At 40.9% G+C, this 23,665-nt stretch overlaps 1 protein-coding gene across 5 annotated transcripts in view; it reads right to left on the minus strand.

Annotated features, from left to right (window-relative positions):
- Window positions 1-23,665, minus strand: part of EVC2 (EvC ciliary complex subunit 2) — a 163,539-nt gene that overhangs the window by 34,394 nt on the left and 105,480 nt on the right. For all 5 annotated transcript variants that reach the window (XM_034771841.1, XM_034771839.1, XM_034771842.1 and 2 more), the window contains 2 exons: window positions 14,337-14,541; window positions 7,896-8,012 (listed from right to left, as the gene is read on the minus strand). In XM_034771841.1, the coding sequence (XP_034627732.1) occupies window positions 7,896-8,012; window positions 14,337-14,541 (322 nt within the window). The remainder of the gene's footprint in view (window positions 1-7,895; window positions 8,013-14,336; window positions 14,542-23,665) is intronic.

Below are 23,665 nucleotides of genomic sequence, written 5' to 3' on the forward strand. Positions count from 1 at the left end.
AACAATCATATCTCACCTCAGTCTTCTTTTTTGCTAGGCTAAACAAGCCAAGCTCTTCCAGTATCCTCTCATAAGATAGGCCCTCCATTCCCCTGATCATCCTAGTAGCTCTTTTCTGAACCTGTTCCAGTTTAAAATTAATCTTTCTTGAATATGGGTACCAGAACTGTCCATGGTATTCCAAGTGAGGTCTTACCAGTGTCTTGTACAATGACATTAAATACTTCTCTATTGCTATGGAAATGCCTCATACATCCTAGGATTGCATTTGCCTTTTTCACAGCTGCATTACATTGGTGACTCATAGTCATCCTGTGATTGATTCAGACACCCAGGTCTCTCTCCTCCATCGCTTCCAACTGATGAGACCCCCTTGTAGTAGAAATTATTCCTGTTAGATCCTAAGTGCATGATCTTGCACTTTGTACAATTGATCTTCATCCCATTTCTGCAACTCCAGTCTTTAGGGCCACTCAGAACTTCCTGTATAATGTATCCCCATCTGTATTGATGATGCCTCCCACCTTAGTGTCATCAGCAAATTTCATAAGCACACTCCAAATTTTTGTGTCAAGGTCATTAATAAAAATATTAAATAAGACTGGCCCCAAGACCGATCCTTGAGGAGCTCCTAGTAACTTCCCTCCTGTCTGAATCAGAGTCTCACCTCTGATTACATTGTAGCCTACCTTTAGCCTGAGCATATTGGCTTGCAATGGGCTAAGTCTTCTTTGGAAAGGGTGCTAGACAAAGTGCTATACTGTTGATGGTAGCTTCTATATTACCACTTTTCAGACATCAGTATTGTAATATGACAAGGTATTTCCAAAATGACTAATAATTTGGGGTGCTTCAATTTTGGGATGCCCAGTTTGAAACAAGAGGCCAAAGGTAAAATCTTGGCCCCACTAAAGTCAGTGGGAACACTCTCAAGTCCAGTTACAGACCAAGAACTGAGATGCAGAAAGACATTAAGGGCCAGATTTTTAAAGGTATTTAGGTGCCTAAAGAAGCAGATAGGCACATTCATACCTTTAAAAGCCTGGCCCTAAGTGACTTGCTCAAGTCACGCAGGAAGCCTGTGGCAGAGCAAGGAACTGAACTGTGGTCTCTCAAGTCCTAAGCCAGCATGCTAACTGCTTCTGTTATGCTGTCCATTAAGCATATTAGGCCAGTTCCTCAGCTGGTGTGAACAGTTGTAGGTCCACTGATGTAATTGAGCTATGATAATTTATGTAAGTTGAGAATCTAGCCCATTGTTTTCTTCCAACTTTTATGTACAAGTGCAGGATACTAACCACCAGAATGCATTTTATTTTTGCAATATCTTCAAAATGAGAAAAACATGCTTGAAGCATGATTTGTTTCATATGGTACACCAGCAGTAACGTTTGAGGAGTCTCTCTGGGGCAAGGAATGTCTTCAAAGAGGTTTATAGTGCATCTGTAAAAAGCTATGCAAAATTATGATATAGAAGTATAAACACAATAGGACTAAATGTTTCCTTCCTCTTCACAGGAAGCTCACTTTTAGATGTAGGATTTAATGAATTATACATGCATGAAGTCTGGAAGTGAATGAATGAATAATGCATGGATGAATGAGTAAACGACTGATCACCATCAATACAGGTTTCAAACTCATTAAAATAAATAATGAATAAGCAAAAAAATATAGTTTGATAGCTCACGTTCACTTTAAAGCTGAGGCAAGGATGTGAGCTTTAATAGTTGTGGAATTCGAAGGGGGGGAAAAGTGACAGTCACTGGCAGAAATATACACCCTTTTGTTGTAACTCAGTATGAGAATCAGATGATTCAACAGTCTAAGGTTTTGTGGCTCTCCATCCAATTTGGTATATTATATGAATTAGAAACAAAATAGCCAGAGGAAGTAGAAATTTGGATTCCACTTGCATGTTATTAAGCACCATCCACAATAAGAAACATATTATTGTTAATGGGGATGCACTCAAGTGTGTTCAGCCACTTTTTATTTATGTACTTCAGTGGAAGATGGATCAAACTCTGAATCCCCAATTAAATAACCCCTGGCCAAAAGCAGAGGACTACTGTAGCACTAGACAGAGTAAACAGGCATATAAAATGCTGGTTTCTACTATAACAATCTAAAAGACTTTAAGGTCAGAATGGACCATCGTGATCATTTAGTCCAGAGGTTCCCAAACTTTAACAACCTGTGAATCCCTTTCACTAAAATGTCAAGTCTCACGATCCCCTCCTAAAAATGAATATTTCCAGGGATTTTCTCCTTTACCTGAGTATAAATTATAAAAGCAGTGATCTTAGAAAGATAAAATTTGTTTTTACAACATGCTTATTGCACACTATTTATTATTAATTATTTATCATTACAGTATTTTTATTACATTATGAAAATGGCAACATGCTTCCAAGATCTCACTTTCACAGCTTGTATCACTTTGAATAAGCCTGTTATAAGACAAGGCTCCTAGGTTTCATCAAGGAATATCAGAGGTGAAACAGCATGAAGGTATTTAAGAAGCCAACTCAAAGAGTTCCTCCTACACAAGCAATCAGGTCTTGAGCAGTCCAGGCAAACAATGCATGTTACAACAAAGCTTAAATTTGTTCTTCATAATAATTTTAAAAACAATACTAGCTGCCTATTTAATTTTAAAAACAGCAAAAAATATTCACCTCCCTTTCCATTTCTTATAAGGAGTTTTGAAGTTTAAATCTCCTCAGTGTGATAGATATGCTTGCTTTGACCTGCTTAACTCTTGGAAGTCCATGGGCTCCACGCTGCTGGCCCCGTGCTGCCCGGGGTCCCTAGGGACAGCTCTGTTCACCATTAGGGAATTTCCCCTCCCCCCCAGAACCCCCTGTAACATTTCACGAACCCCCAGGGGTTCACTAATCCCAGTTTGGGAACCACTGCTGTAGTCTGACCTCTTACACATCGCAGGCTACAGAACCTCACCAACTCACTCCTGTAATAGACCCATAACCTCTGGATGAGCTACTGAAGTCCTCAAATCATGGTTTAAAGACTTCAAGACACAGAAAATACACAATTTACACTAGTTTAAACCTGCAAGTGTCCTGTATGCTATGCTGCAGAGGAAGGCGAACCCCCCCATCCCCCCCCAATGTGACCTGGGAGAAATGTGACCTGGGAGAAAATTCCTTCCCAACCCCATATATGGTGATCAGTTAGACCCTGAGCATGTGGGAAAAACTCACCAGCCAGATACCTGGGAAAGAATTATCTGCAGTAACTCACAGCCTACACCATCTAGTGTCCCATCACTGGCTATTGGAGATAGTTGCTGTTAGCAGTCGCAGATCAGCTAATGCCATTGTCGGCAGTTTCATCATACCATCCCCTCCATAAACTTATCAAGCTCAGTCTTGACCCAAGTTAGTTTTTTTGCCCCCACTGCTTCCCTTGGAAGGCTGTTCCAGAACTTACTCCTCTGATGAAAAAAGAACGAGGAGTACCTGTGGCACTTTAGAGACTAACAAATTTATTTGGGCATAAGCTTTTGTGGGCTAAACCCACTTCATCAGATGCATGGAGTGGAAAATACAGTAGGAATGTGTGTGTATGTGTATATATATATATATATATACACACACATATACACACACACACACACACAGAACATGAAAAGATGGGGGTTGCCATACCAACTCTAATGAGACAAATCAATTAAGGTGAGCTATTATCAGCAGGAGAAAAAAACAGGACAGCCCATTTCAAACAGTTGACAAGAAGGTGTGAATAACAGTAGGGGGGAAAATTAGCATGGGGAAATTTACACTCGATTACAGACCTAAAAATGGCAATTCTTCAACAACAACAAAAACTTCAAAAACTGACACCAACGAGAAACTGCAGAACTGGAATTAATTTGCTAACTGGACACCATCAAATTAGGCTTGAATATAGACTGGGAGTGGATGGGTCATTACACAAACTAATGCTAATTTTTCCCCCTACTGTTACTCACACCTTCTTGTCAACTTGTTTGAAATGGGCCATCCTGATTATCACTACAAAAGTTTTTTTTTCTTCTGATGATAATAGCCCACCTTAATTGATTTGCCTTGTTATAGCTGGCATGGCAACCCCCATCTTTCATGTTCTCTCTCTGTGTGTATATATATCTTCCTACTGTATTTTCCACTCCATGCATCTGAAGAAGTGGGTTTTAGCCCATGAAAGCTTATGCCCAAATAAATGTGTTAGTCTGTAAGGTGCCACAAGGACTCCTTGTTCTTTTTGCTGATACAGACTAACACGGCTACCACTCAAACATTTCTGATGGTTAGAAATCTTTGCCTAATTTCAAGCCTTGTTGATGGCCAATTTATATCCATTTGTTCTTCTGTCCACATTGGCGCTTAACTTAAATAACGCCTCTTCCTCCCTGGTATTTATCCCTCTGATGTATTTATAGAAAGCAATATCTCCCCTCAGCCTTCCTTTGGTTAGGCTAATCAAGCCAAGCTCTTTGAGTCTCCTCTCATAAAGTAGGTTTTCCATTCCTCGGATCATTGCTGAAAATGCATCAAGTTATGCGTCTTCGACATACTCTCCTGCTGCTGATTCCATCTGCAATTTCCTAATCAACTGACTTTCTTTAAATTTAAGTGAACAACATAAATCCATTAAAATAAGCCCTTCACTTGAAAGTGTTAACTTTCAATTTCCATATTCGTTACTGACTCTAGTTGCTACTAGTGCCCTTTCTCTCTCTCACTTAATTTTTACAAATAAAGGAATTGCTCCTAAGATGCACTGACCTTCATCTTTAATGACGTCTATAATTAATATTAATTACTACTTGCAGTCCAATAGCACCAAGAGGCCCTAGTTAGGGACAGAGGCTCATCGTGCTAAAAGTTGTAAATATTTTGTGCTTGATTTCTGTAAGTCCTATAGTCTTCTTGCTTATCTGCAGAACAGCACAGACTCGTATTGGAGCTCTTTTATAATGCCTCTTGCCCGCCTTTCGTCTTGTACAACTTCCACTTCCTCATGCCATGTCCATGGGGCAGCTTGAAAGCTGAGCAACTAAGACACAACTAGAGAAGAAAGGACATATTCTGTTTGAGTCCAATCAGGAAAACTATATAACAGATTTGCAGGCACCTCTCAGAATCAGGCCTCAAAACTCTTTCCATATCCTCCCAACACATTACCTCCTATCTATAATCCTTGTTCACGCAGCCCTCTTGGAAGACTATAAGGAAGACTATATCCCCCCTGCTGCTTTCTTCTTCAAGCATCACTTCTACTCACCGAGTTCAGGAGCCTTCTGCAGTACTGAGCAGCTCAGAGCCAACTCTCACACACAGCATTCAAATTGTCAAAAAAAACGAAGCGGGATAGTAGGAAGTGGCAGTAGTCAATGGAAAAGTAGTAAAATTTAACATTGTTCCATATTTACATTTCTCCCCCACCCTCCTGAATTGGTCATAAAATTTTGGATGGCAATAGTGAGTGAGAAGAGGAAAACCCTTTATATTAAAGAAAACAAATATAAAAAATACTAATGGGCAGGAATTTGAATGAGGACCTAGACAATGAATTGCAATGGGAAAGAATGAAAAACTTTATTTATACTCACAAGATAAGGTTTTTTGTCACATTTCTGGTATACTAGTGATAATATGTGATCATTAATTCCTTAATAATAATCTACTCTCCTGATTGGGATAAAGTAGGTGGCCTTTGGGAGCTAACATGCAGCTCAAATCAAAAGAAGACAGGCAAGGACATTACAAAAGAACTCCAGAGCGAGCCTGGTGCTGTAACTAAATTGAAATTAAACTCTCCATCAATTAAATGATAAAAAGGGCTATAGAAGTTACACAAATCAAGCACATTTACTGCCTCAAAATATTAGTGTCACATTAAAGCAGAATTGTCCATAAATAAAACATACTGCATCCAGTATTTCCTATTCCCTTGGGCCCCCTGGTAAAGGATATACAGATTGCTGGAAATGTAATCAAACAAACTACACTGTCTATCTTAAATATATGAAAACTAATCTTAACAAGGCAATCATTTAACAGATTATTATTTGTATTATTTATCAATGGTATTCATACGATACCCATTACTACAGTATCTCAGCACCCACCTCATAATGTCTAATGCTTTTATCCTCACAACACCTCTGTAGGGTAAGGAAGTGCTATTACCTGCATTTTACAAAGGCCTGGAGAGATTAAGTAACTTGCACACTATCAAATGGGAAGTCTATGGCAGAGCAGGGTGCTGAAGCTGGGTCACCCAAGCTCCAGGCTAGCGCCCTAACTGCAGGACCATTCTTTCCTCCTGTATTATTATATTTATTGCAGTATTCTACTTTCTCTTATAGTAGAGGCAGGCTCCTATCTTAATCGTCACGGTACAAAACCAAAGTAAAAGTTGGTCCCTGCCCCTCTGGCTTTACACTCTAAAACCCTGAGCCTGGCTTTCAATGGAGTTGGAGCTATCAGAGTTTGATCCTGCTCCACTAAATCAGTGACAAAACTATTGGGTTGAATGGACAGACAGTGGACACTAAGGGAAATTTTTTACCCCACTTCTGATAGGTCTATTGTGCAAGGTAGCAGCAGCAGCATCTGTGGAAGTCATGAAGTGGGTGTGCACCTCCTGTGTGATGTGCAACCTGCTTCACAAGGACTCCTTGTGTATATGCACATTGAAGAGAGTGGAACACGGGTGATTCAGAGACATGTGGAGCCTGGGGATCTACTACAGTACTGATACTCTATTCTCTACCTGCGCTGAGGTCACAGAGGGTTACTTTTTCCTTGCACAAGGAGAATTCCTCCCCTTCATGCGCCCAGTCCAACCCAGCTGTTCAGGCTGTGTTTCAGTAGGAGGATCTGAGTTTTAATGGGGGAGGATTTTGGTGATCTATGTGAAATGAGGTAATGGCCTACACTCAGTTCCTCGTGGACAGATGTTCCTATCATCATCACAGGCATCCTTGTTTCAGCAGAGAGGTCAAGGATCAAATCAGCCTGGAACCTCAATCATTCTCTCACCCTATAAGTGAGCTTTCTAGAGCAGAGTACTTCAGGCACACTGGAGGGGTTGTGAGGGACATGTATTGTTATACCCTGCTCTGACACAGACGTACTGGAGGGAGCTCTCTGGATCTTGTTAAAATTCTGCCACCCTGATTTCCTTACCTCTGTTTCAGTTCATCCCTATGTTGATACTCTCGAATCGTCCCTGTTGGAATAGACTTATCTATGCTGCTCCTAAAAATACTTCCAAAGAGTAAATTATTTTTCCTTTAAAATAGAGCAAATGTCACATATTTGGAAAACATTTTCCTAGAGGAAGAAACTTTCCAGGTTGCCCTATAAGCATTGTTACTGAAAGGGACAAGCAAATTGATAGATTTCCCCAGTTCCTCCAGGCTCGTCTTGATCAGTACATGCACCTCTGGGACACTGGGTTTGCCACAGGCAAAGATGAGAAATTTTTCTAGAAGCTCATTGTTTGTGGCAGCTTCATCACTGTGTTCTTATGATAAACAGGAAACACCAGTATTCAGACATGGGAACTTGTCACCTTTCACAGAAACAAAATGAACATTAACATTTACAACAAAAATCACAAAGTGATAATCTATTTTAAATGCAACATAATCTTGACATTCCAGGAGACAAGCACAAAGAGATGAAATATTTTACATACTTATGCATATCACAGATGTATAGACTTTAAGGCCAGAAGGGGATGATTATGATCATCTAGTCTGAGCTCCATGCCTCTCTGTGTCTTGGTCATGCATGTATTTATAGGAAATTATTGTAATTTTGTAATTGTTGAGCATCAATGTACAGAGTTCCATACAGAACAACATTTACATTTACCTTGTTCAAATTTTCATCTGTAATCGGTTCGTCATAGATGCGAATTTTATCCTCCAAAGATTTTTTCAGAAGATCTATCTTATTTCTATTCTTGGATCGTTGTTTTTTGATCTTGGACTATGGATATAAAAAAAAAAGTCATCACATCATTGAATATTTTTAAAACTTATATAACATTACTATATATTAGTATTATTACTATTATTTGTGGGCAATTCCCCAGTTAAGAATACAAAACTGCAAACTTGACTTTCATGACAAAATGTTCCCTGGAAATACATGTTCTAGCTATACCTTTCAGAGGACCCATTCAGTAATTTCAGACTAAGCCACAAAATATGCCTAACTTTTTTGAATGCAGGTTTACATATTCATCCCTGAAAAGAGGATGCAATTGCCAAGTTGCATTATTGCAATTTTGTCCTGCTAGCACAGGAGTGACAAATTTGGTTTTACCCAAGCATTTAGTGAATGCTATATGCAATGACTTAATGAAATTTTCCTCATCCTTTTTCAACGCCATAAGAAAAGAACAAGATATATTCATTTAAAAATTAAATTGTTTTCAAAATGCACTGTATGAATCACAGATGAGCCATGATAATATTAAGGAGCACCCTACTATGTAATCTGACCTTTGTATTCTTTACAAGAATATAAACTAAGGGTAATGTACTCTCAGGGAAAAGATAACATCTGTTCAAACTATAAGGCTCTGCAAAGTCATTTCCCTTTTGAAATACACAGCATTTTGGAAATCATTAAGGTTTTGAACTAGGCTAATTCCTAGTGCAATTAGCCTAAGTCAGTTTACACATTAAGAAAAACAGAGTCAATCAAGTTGTGGTCAGAGGGGAGACATATCACCCTTTATTATAGTGCTATGACCTACAATTCATAGAAGAGATATGTTTTCTTTTTCTGTGGAGAAAGTTAAGGTAAAGAATTAATCTGTAGTTTATAACATTCAAGGCAATTAAGCATCCTCTACACAAAGTTAAATAGCCAAATAGAAAATTTGTTACCCAATTACCTAATACTTTCCTGGTTGGGACTGACCTCTTTACACCAACTGACCTCTTCTGAGATGAGTATTCCCTAGCTTCTGTTAACAACATTGGAAAAAAATGAAAGAGTACATCCCTGGGAGAGTCATGATCCTTCTCTTGGAAAGGCAAGTCTGAAAGCAAGCCACTACCCACTCTAGAACGTAAGAGGGAACCCTCAAGATTTTCTGTTTTTAAGTGGATTGATGTGGACTTGGATTTTCCCCCCAAAGAATCTCTAACTGACTCAGCAGTAGAGTCAGACTGAGTCCCAGATGCTGAAGAAGACTGACTCAGCATTGTGGATATGTCTCCAGAGGAGTCTCAGCTTGGGATATGGAGGTCCAATAGGCGGGGAGAAGACATAACACATTTTTGGCTTCAGAAAGGGCCCCCTTAGAGATGGATCACATCCTGGCTTTCTGCTTTGTGGTGACGACGCAGGAAAGGAAACAGAACGCCAGGTTTGTTGGTAGCCAGAGAGCTTCAAAAGCCTCCTGCAAAAAGCCTCCCAGGAAAACTTTTCCTGGGGTTTTTATTTCTCTCCTTACTTTGTTTACAACTCTTCTTAGTGGTTACATTCTTACGCATAGAAAAGCCAGGCAGTATACATGCACATAAGATAACGAACCCATCTCTTGAGCGCGTGAACACCAGCTGCGAGGGTACAATCAAATCAGCCAAATAAGTTTCCCAAACACAAACGCTGGATTGAAGGTCACTCCTGCCTCGTAGCCATGGGAGCAGTTTGCCGCGCCCGTGGGCTGGCGATTCGGGAGCTATGCATCCCTACACTGCTTATTCCCATTATAAGGGATAGGGCCCTGGAACAATTAGTCTACAAAGGAAGGGAAGGCTGGAGGAAATGTATTTTCTCATTTCTTCCTAAAAAGCATCTTTAAATGCCAAGATGCTAATGGCAAGACAGGAGCACTGAACTACCACAAATCACATTGTAGGAGGCAGGGGATCTGTTATGCAAGTGGAAGGTGTATTGGACCTCTGTGAAAAAATCTGAGCTGCATCAAGTATTTGTAGGAAAGGAGGCTGTTACTCTCTGATGCACCCAGAATAGCAACCCAAAACCACAAATAAAACAAAGACAGACATGCATGTAGATTGTCAATCAAAACATTTAATAACCATGAACTAGTTAGGTTAGCAAAACTCTGAACAAAACACAGTAACAGTCTAAAAAGCAGATACGTAGCACCAGACCCTGAGTAGATGCACCCACCCACTGTTCAGAACACAAACAGAGCCTTAAACAGGAACAGGAACACTGAGTTCAAGGAGTAGGAACCAGGACACAAAACAGGAGAAGAAACAGAGGGGAGGAAGCAGGAAGGCAACACACATCAGTCATCACAATTTCCTTCCTTCTCTCTAAAAGTTCAGTGGTACCTGACCAGAGGTACCAGGTGATCCCAGGGTCCTATGTTATACCCCTGATTCAGTTCAAGAGATGGCTGCTATTGCTGTGTGCAACTTCCCCAGTTGGTCACATGATATCAACGTACGCAGAAACAGTGTCCTCTTCCTTATCTGTTCCCCTTTCAGTAGGCAATATATCTTGCTATTTAACAATGCGTTCTCCCAGTAGTAAACATGTTCACCGTGCTCCCTGTGGTAAACACACTCACTATGCTCTTTGCCCTGCAGCCTGCAAGATAACGCCATGAGTATTGAAAATGTTTTCAAACATTCACCTAACGTACACTGCTTGTCCGGGATAGAATGCCTTGATGAGCTCCATGTGCTTGGATGAATATGTTTGTTGAGACTCCCATGTTCTCTAGTCACATCAGTCAGCTTCAAGGACGGCAAAGGGGTGGAATGAACGTTTTCTGTCAGCACAGACAACTTGGTCCTCAAAGGCTGGTTGAAGGGCTGATACAAAGGGTTTCTCCAATACTTTCATGAAGTGTGCACCGAATATCATATAAAGCATAACTTAATGCAACAGGGAAGAGTATATCTCCACATTCCTCCAGTATGTGAGCTACACACTTCTTCAAAAAAGAACAGGAGTACTTGTGGCACCTTAGAGACTAACAAATTTATTTGAGCATAAGCTTTCATGGGCTACCATCCCACTTCTTCGGATGCATAGAATGGAACATATAGTGAGGAGCTATATATACACACACACATATAGAGAGAGCATGAACAGGTGGGAGTTGTCCTACCAACTCTGAGAGGCCAATTAAGTAAGAGAAAAAAAACTTTTGAAGTGATACTCAAGATAGTCCAGTACAGACAGGTTGATAAGAAGTGTGAGAGTACTTACATGGGGAGATAGATTCAATGTTTGTAATGGCTCAGCCATTCCCAGTCTTTATTCAAACCTAAATTGATTGTGTCTAATTTGCATATCAATTAGAGTTCAGCAGTTTCTCGTTGGAGTCTGTTTTTGAAGCTTTTCTGTTGTAAAATAGCCACCCGCAGGTCTGTCATTGAATGACCAGACAGGTTAAAGTGTTCTCCCACTGGTTTTTGAGTATTATGATTCCTGATGTCAGATTTGTGTCCATTAATTCTTTTGCGTAGAGACTATCCGGTTTGGCCAATGTACATGGCAGACAGAGGGGCATTGCTGACACATGATGGCATATATCATATTGGTAGATGTGCAGGTGAACAAGCCCCTGATGGTATGGCTGATGTGATTAGGTCCTGATGTCACTTGAATAGATATGTGGACAGAGTTGGCATCGGGCTTTGTTGCAAGGATAGGTTCCTGGGTCAGTGTTTTTGTTCAGTGATGTGTGGTTGCTGGTGAGTATTTGCTTCAGGTTGGGGGGTTGGTCTGTAAGCGAGGACAGGTCTGTCTCCCAAGATCTGTGAGAGTGAGGGATCATCTTTCAGGATAGGTTGTAGATCTTTGATGATGCGCTGGAGAGGTTTTAGTTGGGGGCTGAAGGTGACAGCTAGTGGTATCTGTTATTTTCTTTGTTGGGCCCGTCTTGTAGGAGGTGACTTCTGGGTACTCGTATGGCTCTGTCAAGCTGTGCAGTGCAGTGAAAAAACTGCTGAAGTGAAAAAACACATCAGCCATGCCATCAGGGGCTCATTCACCTGCACATCTACCAATGTAATATATGCCATCATGTGCCAGCAATGCCCCTCTGCCATGTACATTGGCCAAACCGGACAGCCAGCTTGTTGGAGTTGGGTTAGCATCAGGTCCAGAATAGCATTATGCTCAGGAACAGTCTTAGCAAAGATGAGAATGTTATCCAAATATCAACATGTACTCTGGATATTATCCTGGTTCTGAGAGACCACTCTCTGTAATACCTCAGGAGCAGAGACAAAGCCAAAAGGGAGCTGTTGATAGCAATATTCCCAAATGGTTTGCTGACAAGTCAATAACAACTGCAAACTTTCAGGTATTTGCCAGTAACCGGATTGGTAGTCCAACACAGAGAAAATCCGGGATCCACTTACCCACCAAGTCACCTCACTGAAGGCAAACACCTCACATTTTTATGAAGGTCCCTAAAATCTGTGCACAATTGAATATCACCACTCTTCTTGTATATGATCACAATGGGTGAGATCCAATCCTTCCACCTCCCAAATGATTCCAAATTCTGTTTGGATCTTCTCCATAAGTGCAGGAACGGTGCACACTTCCATGTTCAAATGCACCTGCAGAGAGTATGCATATCCCCATGCTGTCTCTGAATGATACTTTGCATATCCCCTTCTGTTCTAGCCAACATAATCCCACCCGAGATATCCTGTGCAAGGTCATAATACCAAGATGTAAGGAAAATAATGGAACTGCATACGCAGTTGCGCCTTTAACAATGTAAAACTTTGCAGTCAAGGCTATGCCCCTGTAGAGCACAAAGCATACAGCTTTGCCCACTGTCTGCAAGGCATACAAATTCTAAGCATTTATAACTACCATTGTCAGCAACCTTCCAGACTCTGAACTAACCCAGAGGGGAGAACATTAAGTTCAGCACCTGTATCCACCATGCACTTCAGCAGTATGCCATTAATTTCAGGATACCAGCTGCTGTGTCTTACCACATGTGAAAATCAAACTAAAGAAAACATCAGTAAAAGTGGTCTCGTCCGGCTCCACAATCACAGGCCTCACATCTTTGTGAACCAGTGTACTGCGGTGCACTAATTTAAAAAGTGTCCTTCCTTCTCACAAGCCTGACTGGGCAGGCAGGGAAATTGGCCAAGTGACCCATACTATCACAGGAGAAACAGTGAGGAGCTGGCAACTTTCGCTGCTGAGGCCATGGTATAGGAGTAGGTAGCATCGTAGGATTCTGGGTGATGGAAGTAGGAGGAGCAGCTGATGGCTTAAGAGGAGACACAAAGGTAGCAGTAATCTGAAACAGAGAAAACTTTCACCCCAAGCACTAGCAAAGGCCTCACTCTTAGCAACCGTCACATCAAAAGTTAGCATTCTCGCATCTTCAGCCAGTACCTGTTCATCCAGGGTGGTCAATCAGAAAAATATCCCTGAGCATGATCATCATAACATCCCCAAATTCACAGTCCCTGGCCCATCACTGCAAATGACATGCAAACTTGTGTATGGTTTTGTAGGGCTTCTGGAGAGCTTCAAAAAACATTTTCCTCTTTACCAGTACAGAATCTCCATTGCCAAAATACTTGTTGCGGTGCTGCATAGTTGCATCAAAGGAGGACTGGGCTCCAGGAGCCCACCATAAATATCAACGCCATCACAGCCTAAGCAGCCACTGTAACCTAGGCGCATCGGAGAGTTGTATAATCTGCAGACAGTTCCAAAAATTCTGAATAAAGTATCACCATCGAAGGCTGTGCCGGCAGCATGGGTTGCAGAACAGAAGCACTAGTCGCCATGTTACACTCTGATGCACCCCAGAATAGCAATCCAAAAAACCACCCCGAAGTAAGACATGCCAGTAGACTGTCAGTCAAAACATGTACTCACCATGAACTGGTAAGGTCAGCAACAGTCTGAATAAAACTTGATAACAATCTGAATTGCAGATATGTAGCAGCGGGCTATGAGTAGCTGCACACACCCAACGCTAAGGCTCTGTGTGTGCGCACATAAACAGGAACAAGAACATTGAATTCAGGTAGCAGGAACCAGGAAACAAAACAGAACAGGGATCAGGAAGCAGGAAGGCAACACGCACACCAGTCATCACAAGAGGCATCGTGCTAATGTGTTGGACTGGGGGAAAGGCCAGGATACAGCTTTTACCTACAGTAACTGATAAATCAGGCCCTACAGTCGGGAACTGATCCTAATCACATTCTGCTTCCAAAACACATGAAAAACGGCATGTGTGGGGAAACCCACTCCTGAAAAGGAGGCAGAAAGTAAATGTACACATTTGGGAAATGTGAAACATTCCCTTACTGATCCCACCTGTTTGTCGGATACTGCTGAGTTCTGATCCACTTTCAGCAGCTCCGCTTCCCTCCACGCCGACTGATACGCCTGAAGCAAAGCTCTTCTCCGAATCTTGGGCAAAGCTAAGTTATTGTCCATCTGAGAATAGCAGCAATGGAACTCTTGTCTCATTCTAAGCAATTCCTCTTCAGATAATGAAAGAGGCAGACTTAAAAGTCTCCTGTTAAAAAAGAAGAACAAACATACGCTATTCTGAGGTATATGCAAACTGGCACAGAGCAAAAAACAAGAACAAAAAAACAACCCTAGGATCTCTGAAGATAGTTTGAACCTGCAAAATGTGTTTCTCTTCCCAGGTGGCCAGATTCTCCGGATAGCAGGGTGTTAGGTGAGAACATGGCCTATACATTAGAACTGGTCCAAAAAAAAAAAAAAAAAAGATTTTGGAAAAAAATAATTGTTGTGCATTTTTACATAAATTTTGTCAACATAAATCAAATAGAAAAATGTTCAGGGTGTTTTTGTGTGTGCACTCTCTCTCTCTCATTTTTCCATAGGGAGATATTGGGGGAAACGGGTAAATAAACCTGAAAATGGTGGGGGGACGACGACACCTTCTGTTTGTTTTGACAAAAAAATTCAAATGATACAAAACATTTCCCAGGAAGATTCTAATATAGTTCTAAAATCCATTTTTCACTGGATAACATTAACGAAAATTTTGCAACCAGTTCTTCTCTACATCCTCATTTCCTATTTTGAGGGCTTGTATCCCAGAGTGCACTAGCAGGGGCGTGCATGGACCTCAATAAAGGCTTATCTCCTGCACAGGATGTATAAAGAGGTAAAGAAAGCCCTTTGTGTCCTCCTTACCCTTAAAGGCCCATATAAGGACCAGACACGATGAATGTTTACTGGTAAGTTCTCATTTTAGATCACTATAGAAAACCAGAGTTTCTTAGATACACATTTGTAAACATTCTATATCAACTTTTTTAAATAGAAGGAATACTAGAAATTATTAGAATTCTTAGTCACATTTTCAAAATACTGTAGAGATAAGTAATAAATGAGAATGCTAATTAATTGTCAAATCCCTATAAAAGGAAAATCTGCCAGCTCTGTTGGATGAATATGGATCTGTCACAAAAATGGACAAATTGCTCTCAAATTTAGTCTGTTTACTATCTGTTCTAGAGTTCATGTAACCACTGACTATTAATCTGTGATCTATAATATTTACCATAACGGTATGTCATAATTCAGTATTTTGACACATTCTCTTTCTGGTCTCCCTAAACATCCCCAAACAGAACCATCTCAGAAGCAGGGAGAATTAATTTTTAAAAGGGCAGATTGGCATTGCTTATTTTTCAGTGTTCGTGTACATATTGTGGCAAAGTTCCTCCTCTATCTTGGTGGGTCCTGCGCTTATTGGTGGATTTTCTTGCCTCAGAGATTCACCATGTGGGTTGGGGAACAGTCCAGAGACCTTCCCCTCTGGGAGAACCCACAGTCAAGGTCAATTGGGAGGTTTGGGGGGAAACCGGGCCCGCCCTCTACTCCGGGTTCCAGCCCAGGGCCCTCTGGACTGCAGCTCTCTAGAGTGCCTCCTGTAACAGCTGCATGACAGCTACAACTCCCTGGGCTACTTCCCCATGGCCTCCTCCAAACACCTTCCTTATTCTCACCACAGGACCTTCCTCCTGGTGTCTGATAAAGCTTGTGCTCCTCAGTCCTCCAGCAGCATACCCTCTCAACTCCTTGCGCCTCTTGCTCCCAGCTCCTCACACTCCCACCACAAACTGGGGTGAGCTCCTTTTTAAAACCCAGGTGCCCTGATTAGCCTGCCTTAATTGATTCTAGAAGCTTCTTCTTAATTGGCTCCAGGTGTCCTAATTAGCCTGCCTGCCTTAACTGGTTCTAGCAGGTTCCTGATTACTCTAGGGCAGCCCCTGTTCTGGTCACTCAGGGAACAGAAAACTATTCATCCAGTGACCAGTATATTTGCCCTCTACCAGACTCCTGTACCCCAATGGTCTGGGTCTGTCACAACACACACAAAATAAGCAATGCCAATCTGATAAACTATATACTACCTTTTTATGTACCTACCTTTTTCAACAAAGCTAGTGGATGGGAATAACAACAATTAATAATACTAATACCTTATGCTTATATATAAGGGCTTGGCAACACGGAGTTAGTGAAGAGCAAGCTGGGAGGTAAATGAAAGTGCATTACAGAGTTCACAGTGGCAGAGTACACACAGCTGATTAATGTATGGCGGGCTATTGCGCTGTAGTTTTACACCCCAGCTTGCTCTCTGCAACTCTCTGTATAGACGAGTCCAGAGGATCTCAAAGCACTTAACAAAGATGGCTAAGTAGTATTTATGGATAGGAAAACTGAAGTATGGAGAGTTTAAGTGTCTTGCCCAAACCACTGGCAGCAAGTCATTGGTAGAGTCAGGAAACAAACCTAGGTGTCTCAAAGACCCATCCTTTAACCACAAGATCCACACTGCTTCCTAGATTAGGAAAAGGGTTAATGCACAAAATGTTCTATCATCCCAATTTTTATTAGGTATTGGTATTTCATTTCATTCATCTTGGGACAGAAATTTTAAACAGAAAATGGCAAAAGAAGTGGCGCTCCCACTGACATCACTAATACAAAATGCACCAGCAACTTTCAGCAGTGGTACAAATTGGGTAGGTTTGGGGAGGAGGCCATTTTTGCACTTGCCGTAGGTTGCGGAGGTGGGGGGGCCATGGCCCGACCACTTTTAAGCAATGGTCCCATACTAAATCAGTTCAGCTGCTGCCGGAGCACTGATCCAGATGAGTGGTTGCAATGCCACTGAAATTTGACCTGACCATCTCTACGGGCAAACAGAGGGGTGGTTGGGTCACATTTCAGTGAGTGGCATTACAATCTAGTTCACAGGGTCACAATGTCACTGAAGTTTGACCCTCTGTCCAGATGGCGGGGTAGGTGGGACACATGGTGTTGCAACCTAGTGCACAGGGAGTCTGTTCCTGTATGGTGGCATGCAGGAGAATCCACTGAGACCTCTATTTCTGGTGGCAGCGGCTCATGCACTGTGAGAGTAAGAGACAGGGGTGACTCCCCAGTCAAGGGACACCCTGGGTTCCTGTAGGAGAAGGGGGTTGAAGACAAGTGAGATAGGAATAGGGTTCTTGCTATGGGAAATGACTGGAATTTACTCCTCCCAAGAAACATCTGAACTGGCATCACTGATTTTCAGGCTTGGAAAACAAAAACTTTCCACCTGGTGACAGAAGGTTAACTCTTACTAGGACAGACTACATGAGATCAAATATCGAGTGTACAGCTTTACTACCACAGTTCTTCAGTTTCCCTCCAATAACTGGTGGACTCTGACATTTTTAACTATTTCATGGCTTATCTTTGTGTTATGAACAGTTCAGTGAGGCACAGAGGGCCAGATTCTGATCTTGGGAACTCTGGGTGTAACTATAACCAGGGTCATGGCATTACTCCAGTTTTACACTGGTGCAGATGAGATCAGAATGTGATTCTAACCAGAAGGAAATCATCTAAGTCCTGAAAAAAGAACAGGAGTACTTGTGGCACCTTAGAGACTAACAAATTTATTTGAGCATAAGCTTTCGTGGGCTAAAACCCACTTCATCGGATCCATAGAATGGAACATATATTGAGAAGAGATATATACACATACAGAGAGCATGAAAAGGTGGGAGTTCTCTTACCAACTCTGAAAGGCCAATTAAGTAAGAGAAAAAAAACTTTTGAAGTGATACTCAAGATAGCCCAGTACAGACAGGTTGATAAGAAGTGTGAGAGAGTACTTACATGGGGAGATAGATTCAATGTTTGTAATGGCTCAGCCATTCCCAGTCTTTATTCAAACCTAAATTGATTGTGTCTAATTTGCATATCAATTAGAGTTCAGCAGTTTCTCGCTGGAGTCTGTTTTTGAAGCTTTTCTGTTGCAAAATTGCCACCCGCAGGTCTGTTATTGAGTGACCAGACAAGTTAAAGTGTTCTCCTACTGGTTTTTGAATGTTATGATTCCTGATGTCAGATTTGTGTCCATTAATTCTTTTGCATAGAGACTGTCCGGTTTGGCCAATGTACATGGCAGAGAGGCATTGCTGGCACATGATGGCATATATCACATTGGTAGATGTGCAGGTGAAAGAGCCCCTGATGGCATGGCTGATGTGATTAGGTCCTATGATTATGTTACTTGAATAGATAAGTGGACAGAGTTGGCATTGGGTTTTGTTGCAAGGATAGGTTCCTGGGTCAGTGTTTTTGTTCAGTGGTGTGTGGTTGCTGGTGAGTATTTGCTTCAGGTTGGGGGGTTGTCTGTAAGTGAGGACAGGTCTGTCTCCCAAGATCTGTGAGAGTGAGGGATCATCTTTCAGGATAGGTTGTAGATCTTTGATGATTCGCTGGCGAGGTTTTAGTTGGGGGGCTGAAGGTGACAGCTAGTGGTGTTCTGTTATTTTCTTTGTTGGGCCTGTCTTGTAGGAGCTGAATTCTGGGTACTCGTCTGGCTCTGTCAATCTGTTTTTTTTCACTTCAGCAGGTGGGTATTGTAGTTTTAAGAATGCTTGATAGAGATCTTGTAGGTGCTTGTCTCTGTCTGAGGGATTGGAGCAAATGCAGTTGTATCTTAGAACTTGGCTGTAGACAATGGATCGTGTGGTGTGTCCTGGATTGAAGCTAGAGGCATGTAGGTAAGTATAGAGGTCAGTAGGTATAGGGTGGTATTTATGTGACCATCGCTTATTAGCACAGTATGTCCATGAAATGGACCGCTTGTGTGGATTGATCTAGGCTGAGGTTGATGGTGGGATGGAAATTATTGAAATCATGGTGGAATTCCTCAAGGGCTTCTTTTCCATGGGTCCAGATGATGAAGATGTCATCAATGTAGCGCAAGCAGAGTAGGGGCGTTAGGGGACGAGAGCTAAGGAAGCGTTGTTCTAAGTCAGCCATAAAAATGTTGGCATACTGTGGGGCCATGCGGGTACCCATAGCAATGCCGCTGACTTGAAGGTATATATTGTCCCCAAATATGAAATAGTTGTGGGTGAGGACAAAGTCCTGAAAAAAGAAGAACAGGAGTACTTGTGGCACCTTAGAGACTAACAAATTTATTAGAGCATAAGCTTTCGTGGACTACAGCCCACTTCTTCGGATGCAGGGAGTCCTGAGACTCCCAACTACTTTTACCCTTTTCATCATTCTATCTTACCAGCAATACCACCTTGGATTGGTTAGGGTATATTAGGTACATCTCCCCTCTAGAGTTAATCAACATAACTGCTGAGTCTTGGGTGAGAGAAAAGGGGTTGGTTGATAGAAAGCAAACTGAGGCAAGTAATGTGGATTGCCACCAGATCACTCCAAGCTCCAACCAGTCCAGAAGGGACCTCAAGTCCGAAATTCTGATTTCTGCAGTGGCAATGTGCTGCACTACCACTAGGCCAGTTTTAAGACCTCTCATGGCTTTGGGTCAGGAACAGTTCAGAAAAAAACACATTTAACTTTAATTTTGCAGCAACTGTGGATGAAAGGACCAGTTTAATATTGTATGCTAAGTTGGAGCTCTCCCTCTTAAATTTAATTCTTGGATATATTTCCGATACCTGAAGGTTACCTGATAACAAGGCACCGTGTTTTCAACATGCAGCTTTGGTTGCTAAAAAATTAATCCTGCGAAAGTGGAAAAGTCGATCTCCACCAAACATCGATGCCTGGCTCAATGATATGGCTGACCTCTCAGCTAGTGAATTACTGGCATTCCATAGAAGGGGAATGCCTGAAAAATTCAAAGCAATTTGTGCTGACTTTTTACAGGTTTATGATTAACGCAGACCCTGAAGATAGATAGGTTGCTTCACCTGCCCTCCCTTCATCCTGACCCTCTTTACACAAAACACTTTGTGTATTATGCTGAATCTTGTATTTTGGTATATTTGTTATATATGAAAAAATTAATAAAAAATTAGAAATATATTTACAATTTGCAGCAATAAACTTCCCCCTATCCCAGTAGTTCTAAAAAGGAGGAAGTAGCCTATTTGTTTAAAGATTAAACAATAACTAATTCAAGCAGTTTTTAAACAGCACACTGATGCACTAACAAAGAGTTTCAATTTTAAAATGACAATATATTGTCTCGAGTGTTTTCGAAGGATGATTTTACTTTAGTTAATCACAGTGCCAAAAAGGTTGTCATTATTTCCATAAAATATGCCTATGATGCTTTTAGAAATTCCTCTCTGAATCAACTGATTGTAGTCAGTCTCGAAATTAACATATTCATATTTATGATATTTTCATCCACCTAAGACACCTATCTGAAGGCATCATTTCTCCAACAGGCAGTACTTACTGCTCCACAATATTGCCTTAGATTTATAAATAGAAAGGTAGTATTGCCAGAAAAAAACAGTGGATTAGAAACTACGGCAGATCTCTTATGCTATGCCTATGTTAGGAAAGGATTTTAAAGTGTGAATATATTTGGCACAGAACTACTTCACAGTATCTTGAATGAACCACAAAAATAAAAAGCTATCGTTCAAAATAATTCTTGGTAAGAGACTAGAGCTGGCGTCTGGTGATCAAAATATCAAAATTAACACACACACTGTCAGAAAGTGTAAAGACATACATTTTTTTAAAGAGCTTTTGATGGAATGTTGTATAATTGTGTAGAAAAATGTACTGGAAAAGTAAGCAGCTTTTAAGAAACTGATTTTTATTGTTGCTGTGTGAATAACGATGGTATTTGACAAGTGTAACAGACAGCACTACCAACTGGAATACATCCTCATAGAATCATAGAAGTTAGAAATGGAAAAGACCTAGGTCACCTAATCCATATGAGTACTGGTGCAGGATTGTTCTCTACAGTATATTTAGAGATAATAAGACTGTATCTGAAAGATACATTGAAATAGTTTATGGAAAATTATTTCGAATTTTGAAAAACCAAAAGTCACTGAAAAGTTAGAAATGAGTGGATTTTCAAACATTACAAGTAACAGGCAGACTCCTGTAGATCTGTTTTCCATAGCTCTATAATGTGCAGTAAGAAAACTTACTGGGACAATGTCAGGTCATCAAATTTGGCCCAGTAGGTCTCACGTGTATCTGATTTTCTTTAAAGAAAAGGAAAATTCTTCCCCCCTCACCTGAAGTTGTTTAAGTTGACATTAATGCTTTACAGGCCATTCTTTTTAATGAATACGTGTCCATAAGCCAGTGGGCAGATTTATTAGCCAGGGTAGTCCAAATAAAGCCCAAACCCTCAAGTTCAGTTCCATGTCCCCTTTTTCAAGATGGGTTTATTAATAAACAGAAGATTCAAAAAGACTCAGCAAAAACACTTGGGTAACAGAGACCTTTCTCACTTTCCCTGCCTGGGAAGAGGGAGGACACATCTTTGCCCACTACATGACCCTTCTCTGGCTACCACGGAGAGACCCACCCTAATGATTCTCTAGTCTGTATCTCTCTTCTCTGGTACCCCTGCAGAAAGCCTAATATCACAAGCACAATCCCAGTCGTATGCCCTCAAACTATGACTTTTAAAAGGTACAATGTCTCACATCAAACATTACATTTCTGCTGCTAGGAAATATGGTATTAATAAATGCACAACAAATGCTCTTCAAGAATGCATCTGAAAACCAGGAAAATGCTAACCTAAACTATGGTCTTAAGAAATATACAGCAATCATTTTTAGGGATAAGAGGCCTGAGGTACTAGTGTTCTGTGTGCGGTGCTGAGACTCATAAAATACTGGGAATATTTCTCTTACTTGCCAATAAATATTTCTGTGTTGTATTTGGGGAAAAACAGATGATATAGTCTCATCATATGGTGATAACACTCTTTCCATCCCACTAGCATCTCTGGAGGATGTTAAACAAAAGCTACTAAAGTTAGACATTTTTAAATCAGCAAGTCCACATAATTTGCATCCAAGAGTATTAAAAGAGCTGGGGTAGGAGCTTGCTGGACCTTAAAAGTTGATTTTTAGTAAGTCTTGGAGGACAGTGGATGTTTCAGAAGACTGGAAGAAAGATAATGTTGTGCCAATTTTTAAAAAGGGCAAATGGGATGACCCAGGTAATTACAGGTCATTAGAGATCTTGAGCAAGATAATGCAGTGGCTGATATTGGACTCAATTAATAAAGAACTACAGGAGAGTCATGCAATTAATGCAACACAACCTGGGTTTATGAAAAACAGATCCGGTCAAACTAACCTGATAGCTTTTTTTGATGACTTTATAAGTTCGGTTAATACAGGTAATAGTGTTGACGTAACATACTTAAGATTTCTGTAAGGGGTTTGACTTGTTATTGCACAACTTTTTGATTAAAAAAATTAGAACGATATCAAATTAACATGCTAGCCCACATTAAATGGATTGCAAACTGGCTAACTGATAAGGTCTCAAAATATAACTGTAAACGGGAAATCATTATCAAGCGGGTGTGTTTCCAGTGGGGTCCTGCAAGGATGAGTTCTTGCCCCTGCGCTATTCCACATTTTTATCTGTGACTTGGAAGAAAACATAAAATCATCACTTATAAAGTCTGAAGATGACACAAAAATTGGAGTAATAAATAATGAAGAGCACAAGTCACTGATTCAGATCAATCTGGACCTTGGGCACAGGTGAACAATATGTATTTTAATATGGCTAAATATAAATGTATACATCTAGGAACAAAGAATGTAGTCCACACTTACAGTATGGGGGACTCTTTTCTGGGAAGCAGAGACTCTGAAAAAGATTTGGGAGTCGTGGTGCATAATCAGCTGAACATGAGCTCCCAGTGTGATGTTAATGTGATCCTGGGATGCATAAACAGAGTAATCTCCAGTAGGAATAAAGCGGTTATTGTACTTCCGTATTTGGCACTGGTGTGGCCACTGCTGGAATACTATGTCCCGTTCTGGTGCCCACAACTCCAGAAGGATGTTCATAATTTGGAGAGGGTTCGGAGAAGAGCCACAAGAATTATTAAAGGATTAGAAAACATGCCTTAGATTGAGCCTTTGGAGTCTATCACAATATTTAGCTTAACAAAGAAAAGGTTAAGGGGTGATTTGATCACAGTCTATAAGTATCTACCTGGGAAACAAATATTTAATAATAGGCTCTTTAGTCTAGCAAAGAAAGGTATAACACAGTCCAGCAGCTGGAAGCTGAAGCTAGCCAAATTAGACTGAAAATAAAGCATAAATGTTTAATGGTGAGCCATTAACCATTGGAACAATTTACCGAGGGTCATGGTG

The sequence above is a fragment of the Trachemys scripta genome, chromosome 5 (genome assembly GCF_013100865.1).
Source record: "Trachemys scripta elegans isolate TJP31775 chromosome 5, CAS_Tse_1.0, whole genome shotgun sequence".
Taxonomy (NCBI): Eukaryota; Metazoa; Chordata; order Testudines; family Emydidae; genus Trachemys; species Trachemys scripta.